Genomic DNA, 7,500 nt, shown 5'->3' on the forward strand with positions numbered 1-7,500 from the left:
TATGTAAGGTTGGTTTTTACTTATATTCTCCTTATATTTCATCTTCTTTAAAAAAAAACATATGAACATAAGAACGTAAGGAGTCTGCAGGAGGCCGGTAAGCGTGTACAAGGCAGCTCCCGTAAACCTAACCCCACCTAACGTCACTGTCCATGAATTTATCCAATCTCCTTTTAAACTGACACTCACAACATGACTGCCAAGCCTGTTGCACTCACCTGTCACTCTGCATGTAAGCCAATTTTTGATCGAGTATAAGGTTTGCTTGACTTTAAATTAATTTTTCTACTCATACTGAATATTTTGGGCCGAATATGAGGTTTGTTTTACTTATACTTCATCGTTTTGGCCGAGCAGAAGGTTTGTTTTTTCTTATACTCTACATTTTGGCCTTGCTATAAAGTTTATTTTTACTTATACTCTTCATCATTTGTCCGTCTATACGATTTGTTCCACTTATGATTCACCGTTTACCTGCATTCAATCAGTAAAAGTACATCTAATTATTACACCTTTTATTAGCAACATTTTACCTGCATTTTACCTTCAATTATAAGACTAGCGGAGCAGCATATTGTTCACGGGTTTAATTGAACGTAGTAATTAACCAACGGCCTCAATTACTGCAAAAAAATATAATATATATATCACATTTATTTAACATATTTTAACCTGCATATTTACCTTTACCTGTTGATGTCTTGCTAATTATAGACTCAATTAACCTCACCTCAGTAATGTACTTTTAATTTGTGTTTTGTTAATTGTTTAATCATATATGTTTGATGCGTATAATCATTTTCTTTTTCAGAGGTTCAATCTATATGTATGTTCTTCACCTCATGTAATAGTATGTCTGTCTCTCTCTCTCTCTCTCTCTCTCTCTCTCTCTCTCTCTCTCTCTCTCTCTCTCTCTCTCTCTCTCTCTCTCTCTCTGGTGGGTAATTGTTACTCTGTACTATTCTAAAACAACCGAGACACACCTTTTCTTACCCTAATTAACTCGTCCACCTGTGTGTGTGTGTGTGCGTGTGTGTGTGTGTGTGTGTGTGTGTGTGTGTGTGTGTGTGGAGAGAGGACGCTAAGTTATCGTGTTAATTTTGCAGAGGTAAAAATGTTAATGGGGAAGTATATAATGATGAAGGAAGGAATAACAGCGAGAAAAACGAGAGTAACGAAGGAAGGAAGGAAGGAAGGAAGGAAAGGAGGAAGGAAGGAAGGAAGGGAGGAAGAAGAAGGTAAAATAATGATGTAGGGCTATAGAATGATGAAGGAATAACGATGGGAAGGAAGAGAGGAAGGAAGGAAGGAAGGAAGGAAAGAAGGAAGGAAGGAAGGAAGGGAGGGAAGGAAGGAAGGAGATAAAGAAGGCAGAGGAAAGTAGGAAGCAGAAGGGAGAGAGTAAGGAAAGAAGGGAAGGAAGGAAGGAAAGAAGGAAGGAGGAAAGAAGGGGAGGAAGGAAGGAGATAAAGAAAGACAGAGGAAGGCAGGAGGCAGAAGGAAGGGAAAGAGTAAGGAAAGAATGAAAGGAAAGGAGAGAAGGAAGAAAGGAAGGAGAGAGGGAAGGAAAGAAGTAAGAAAATAAAGAAAGACAGAGGAAGGCAGGAGGCAGAAGGAAGGGAGAGAGTAAGAAAGGAAAGGAAGGAAGGAAGGAGGCAGTGGAAGGGAGAGAGTAAGGATGAAGGAAGGAAGGAAGGAAGGGAAGGAAGGAGGAGGGAGGTAAAAGTACTTCCAACGCCTCGCCACTCAATTTGACGGTCGATCTCCATAATTTCTTTGCTAATGGACGGTTAATGGGCCTCGCAGGAGTCGTGGCCCGGGGCTCCACTCACAGCTGTCCCCGATGTGTTGATTCGGATTACTCTTCCCCTCTTTTTTTCTCTTCTTAATCCCGCTTTTTCGACTTATTAAGGAAGATAAAAAATACGTCCTTCCCTCCTTCCTTCCTTTCTCCCTTTCTTTTTTCTTTCTTTCCTTCCCTTCTCCCTTCTTTTCCTTCCTTCCCTCCTTTCTTTCTCCCTTCCCTTTTTCCTTTCCTTCTTCCTTCCTTTCTTTCTTTCTTTCCTCCCTTCCCTTCTCCCTTCCTTTATTCCTTCATTTTTTTCTTTCTTCCTTTCCTTCCTTCCTCCCTTTCCTCCTTCTTTTCTTATATCCTTTCTTCCTTTCTTTCTTCCTTTCTTTCTCCTTTCCTTTTTCCTTCCTTTCCTTCCTTCCTTCTATGCCTTCCTTCCTTACTCTCTTCCTTCCAATCGTTATCTTGTTTCCTTACTTCCTCCTCCGCCACTGTGGTTCGAATTACTCTTCTTCTTTTCTTCTTTTAGCTTGCTCACTCTTCTGCTCGCAGCCTCATTTTCTCTCCTCCCTCCTCCTCCGCCCCTGTGTCTCCTTACGCCGTCTACCTATAGTAAATCAATCAATCAATCAATCAATCAATCCTTGGGGGCATACATCAGGGGGTGCATCGCCTCGCCTGCCCTACGATGCCAAACTTGGGGGTTCCAGACGGTTCCTACAGGCAGGCCCCGTCCCAGATACGGAAAATCGAGTCAGATGATTTAATACCGCCTTAAATATTTGCTCTCATAACGATACGGACAAACGATACCTTAAAATTATGTAAAGAAATCCACATGAACCCCAAAACATCGAGAATCCTTTATTATCAATGCGAACGTGAGTGAAAATAGTGAACAACAGTTTGGAAAAAAAATGTATCTGGCAAAGGTTGGCACTTAAAAACACATGCTAATTCTCCCTTACATCACAACACAGTCGGCCTGCACCATATAGGACCTCACTAATACCTTATACACTAACAAATAAGCCCGTAGAATGCCTCAGTAGCCATACAAACACGTGAGAAAGCCTAAAAAACGATAATATAGATGTCAGAAAGAAATGGAGTGACTGGCGAAGGATGTCACTCAGAACACATGCTAACTCTCCCTTATATCACTACACGGTCGGCCTGTACCATATACCACCTCACTAATACCTTATACACTAACAAATAAGCCCTTAGAACCCCTCAATATCCATACGAAATACGAGAGAAAGCATTAAGAGAGATAGCAATATTAAGTTCAAAAGCGGGGTCTGGTATTTCCTCGCGAGCCTCCGGGCCTCTGCGTGAATCCAACTCACTGCGCGGGACTCGAAGAAACAGTACGGTACGCCGGGGGTTTGAAGTGTTCGGTGCGTGCTCCGTGTTATCTCCTCCCCTGGGGCGTCCTGGGGGCCTAACAAGGGGTGACCTGGCGCCGAAGGGACCCCTGTGACCTCGGCCCATCAGCGAGGTAAGCAAGAGCGCTGTTGAGGCCTTGGTTAAGCGTTGTGGCGTTGAAATTTGAGGTGTTTTGTGAGTAACCAACCGTAAGGGCGCCGGCCATTATGACTTGAATTTCGACTTGCTTTCTTCTCCCTTTCTCTCCCCTCAACACTTCCCTCTTCTTTCCTCCTTCTCCTACTCCTTTTTCCTTCCTCCTTTTCCTATTAAGTGTTTTTTCATAGTTATATTCCTTTCTCGGCATTTCCCTCTCCTCTCCTCTATTTTCCCTACCTCTTCCTCCTCCTATTAACACTCTTCCATAATTATATTCTTCTAGGCCTTCTATATTAGGCTACCACTTCTTTCCTCCCCTCTTCTCCTTCCATTGCCCCTCCTTCCTACTCGTCCCTCCTCCTCTACTGTACCCTTTCTCTTCCTTCTCTCCTCCTACCCGTCCCTCCTCCAACCCGCTCCTCATGTTTCGAGACCGCGCGCGAATCCGTGAAGCCCCGAATCTGCGAGGAAATGCGTTTAGACTCGTTACAAAGCCTCGAATAGCGATGGAAAGTTAGCGAGTAGTAGGCTAGACGGTACTGCGGTATATGTGGTGTGGTTGTGGTATGTGTGGGGTTTGATTCTCCTTGCCTTCTCTTCCTAATAGAGTTAAGTTGCCCTTTGTCCGTTTGAATCCTCTCCTCGCTTGTTCGGTTATTCGGTTGTTGCTTCAATCCCTCTCGTTCGGTTGCTAGTTATCTCGTTTTTCTCTTATTTTCCTTTTCTCATTCTTCTTTACGGTATTCCTTTTTGTTTTAATTTGTTTTTCATCCGTTTTTTCTGTGTTTGTCTCCCTTTTCTCTTCTTCCGTCCTCTTCTCCTTCCTTCCTCTCTCTCCTCCTCCTCCGCTTCGTCCCTCCCTCCCTCTCCTAGTTCCTCCTCCTCCCCCTCCCTCGTTCACTGTTTGCTCGCTGTCTTGTTTTCTTCTCTTCCCTCCTTTATTATTTTCTTCCCCTCTTACTTCTTCATTCTATTTCTTTTTGTGTATTCTTTTGTTTTTCATTAAGTCTTATTGTAACTCCTTCCTTCATCTCTTCCATCTCTCTGTCCTTCCTCTCCCCCTCTCTGCCTCTCCTTGTTCCTCCCTCTCTCCCCCTCCTTCGCTCTTTCCCTCGTTCGCTTACTGCCTCTTTTTCTCCTCTTTCTTCCTCCTCCTCATATTAGTTCGTTATCATATTTTCCTCCTCTTACTCTTTTATTCTATTTCTTTCTATTTATTTTTCTGTATTAGTTTACCATGCAAATGATTGTTGTGCTGGAAGCTTCCCCCGGGGTATATGGGCCTCTGGAAGACTATCGGAGGAGGGAGCAGGGGCCAGGCGCCAGGCGGGAAGTGTTGCCAACTCGCACATATTTTTCCTACATGTTCTTGTATGATCGAATATAATTATACTGTAACGTTCTAGACTGTACTGTTCGGTATATATATATAGGAGAAGAGGGCGAGAGGAGTCAGATCCAGTCATAGTCAGCTAGTGAAGAGTCAAGAGTGAATTGTACTACTAAGGAAGAATATTAAACTACAGAAGCTGTGCAAGGTGTTTACATATCTCCCTCCCACGGAGTCTTGTGACGGCGACACGGAACCCAAGTAAAACGTCCGGCATAACATTAATCTGTGCTCTTTGTCTCACTACGTTTTTGCCTTCCTTCTCTCTCCTCTTCCTCCGCCTCTCCTCCTGCACCTTCCTCCTCATCCTGTCCCTCTCTCCCTCATTCGCTAGTTGCTTTGTTTCCTCTCTTCCTCTTTCGTATGTTAGCTCATCTTTTTTCCTCTTTGACTCCATTCCATTTCTTGTTGTGTATTTATTTGCTTTTTCATCTCGTTTTTCTTTTCTTGTTCCCATTTTGGTGTCCTTCCATCTTTCTCCCTCCCTCCCTCTCTCCCTCCTTCCGCCTGTTTCTCTCCCCCTCCACGTCTCCCTTCCTCTCCCTCCTCCCCCCTTTTCTCCGTCCCTTCGTTCGTCCTCTCCCCCTTCCTCCCTTGTTTCCTCATTCGGACATTACCTCATTTTCATTTTCCTCCTCTCTTCTAATTCCTCTTTGTGTTAATTTGCTTTCTATTGTTTTTTTTTTTGTTCTTTTATCCTTTTTCTCTCTGCCTCCACCTTCCTTCCTCTTTCTCTTCCTCCACTTCTCATCCTTCTCTTTTTCCCCCTCCACCTTGCTCACTCCTCCCCCTTACCTTCCACTTCTCTCCTTGCTCCACCTATCCACATGTTCCTTTCCTTCTCCATCCCTTCCCCCATCACTCACTGCCTTGCCCGCCCCACCTCACTTCAGTTAACCTTCCACTCTATCTCCCTCCACCAACCTTCTCCACCTCCTCCATCCCGTCTCCACTTCCAACCCCCCGTCTTCTCCACTTCATGTTCTTGCTTTAAAATGCTCTCTCCTTTTACTCCACTTTTCTCTCTCCTCCACTTCGTTCCACCTACCCCCCTTCGATCCACCTCCACAGTTCTTCAGCCTTCTCACTCTTCCACCTCACTCCACCTTCCTTAATCTTCCACCCTGTCCCCTTTTATCCACCTTTCCACCTCTATAACCCTTCACCCTTGTTCCTCTTCCACATCGCCACCCTCACCTCGCTCCCTCTCCCTCTTCCACCTCCATAACCCTTCACCCTTGCTATTCTTCCACCTCTCCACCCTCACCTCCCTCCCTCTTCCACCTCCATAACCCTTCCCCCTTTGTTCCTCTTCCACCTCTCCACCCTCATTCACCCTCCTCCCTCACTCCCCCATCCCTCCTTCCTCCCCATCCTCCCTCACTAACCCATCCCTCCTTCTCCCTCCCCATCTCATCGCCCCGTGCCCCCAGAGATGACGAGCCGCCCCCCGCCGTGGCCACCTATAACCCCCGCACGGCCTCCTACCGCATGGACAAGGTCTACGATAATCCCTCTTACGACAACAACGCCGTGTGAGAGGCGCCAAGACCGAGACCAAGAGGATCGCTGTCTCGACCTCCGTTTTCTGTTTTCGTTTTCGTCCCCGCTGGTGCCGTTGTTTTAAGGAGGACTTCGGGATTTTTTTATTTGATTTTCTCCGTTTGTTTTAGTGAGTGAGCCTTTGTTTTTTTTATTATTATGATTTGTTGTTATTCATTTGTTTTTCTGTTGTTTTTGTTTCCTTTTCCGCCGTCGTTGTCGTCTTCGCTACAATCACCGTTTTTTTTTATTTTTTATTTTTTTCAAGGAGGACTTCGGCATTTTGTTTCTTGGTTTTCACGAGTCGTCTTTTTTTTTTTTTGTTTCCCCGATGATTTCTTATTATCCACTCCTTGTAATGATAAGAAATAGTTCATCATTTTTTCTTTTCGTCCGTTATGATGTTTTCTTTTTATCTGTTGCCATAAAACAAGATATTATTCGTTCATTTTTCATTATAAAGAGTACGCCAGGGGATTGTTTTCGTTTGCTTATATCTATCTGTGTTGTGATGAGTGCCTTTGTGCCTGTATTACCATGAACATAAGTTGCTATTCATTATTTTTCTATCACAACTCACAAGGATTACTTCGGCATTTTGTTCGTGTTTTTTTTCTTTTTAATATTGTTTCCGCTCTGTATTGAAGAGTCTTTATTTATTTGTTTATACCGTGCTGAGTTGTTATTCGAATTCATTTTACCTCATTTTCTGCCACAAGGAGTACGTCGGCATTTTGTTCGTGTTTTTTTCTTTACAATTTTATTTTCGCTCTGTATTGAAGAGTCTTTGCTTATTTGTTTTTACCATGAAGAGTTGTTATTCGTATGCATTTTACCTCATTTTCAGCCACAAGGAATACGTCGGCATTTAATTTTCCGGTCTGTAATGATTCGTTTTTATTTCAGCCCACCGAACTGTTAGTCTTAATTTTCCTTTTCTTTTTCCTCCTATTTTACTTTGTTTTCCAGCTTTTTGTTTATCACTGACGGTCCCTTCCTCCTCCTCCTCCTCCTGTAACCCCCCACCACCTCCTCCTCCTGCTCCTCGCTATTCCTCCTCCCTGACCTCTACCTCCCCTTTTTCCTTTCCTCCACCTATCCCTCCACTTCTACGACCACTCTTACCATGACCTCTTAACTCTGACCACGACCATGACCTCTAGAACCCCCTCCTCCTCCTCCTCCTCCCTCGACTTTATTCTTTTATCTGAGGTCGTTTTGGTGACTTTACGTTCGCCTTTACGAG

At 44.1% G+C, this 7,500-nt stretch overlaps 1 protein-coding gene across 5 annotated transcripts in view; it reads left to right on the forward strand.

Moving 5' to 3' along the window:
• The window catches only part of LOC127007907 (integumentary mucin C.1-like), a 21,247-nt gene that overhangs the window by 12,614 nt on the left and 1,133 nt on the right, over nt 1-7,500 (forward strand). For 3 of the 5 annotated variants that reach the window (XM_050879384.1, XM_050879383.1, XM_050879387.1), the window contains one exon: nt 6,146-7,500. This exon is cut by the window's right edge and continues 1,133 nt beyond it. Coding sequence is in view for 3 of the 5 variants with exons in the window: in XM_050879383.1 (XP_050735340.1) it covers nt 6,146-6,251 (106 nt within the window). In the remaining 2 variants the exon portion in view is untranslated. Of the gene's footprint in view, nt 1-4,553; nt 4,856-6,145 lie in introns of those variants that run through there. The other 2 variants (XM_050879385.1, XM_050879386.1) reach the window with 1 other exon arrangement.

The sequence above is a fragment of the Eriocheir sinensis genome, chromosome 36, assembly GCF_024679095.1.
Source record: "Eriocheir sinensis breed Jianghai 21 chromosome 36, ASM2467909v1, whole genome shotgun sequence".
In the NCBI taxonomy this organism is placed as follows: domain Eukaryota; kingdom Metazoa; phylum Arthropoda; class Malacostraca; order Decapoda; family Varunidae; genus Eriocheir; species Eriocheir sinensis.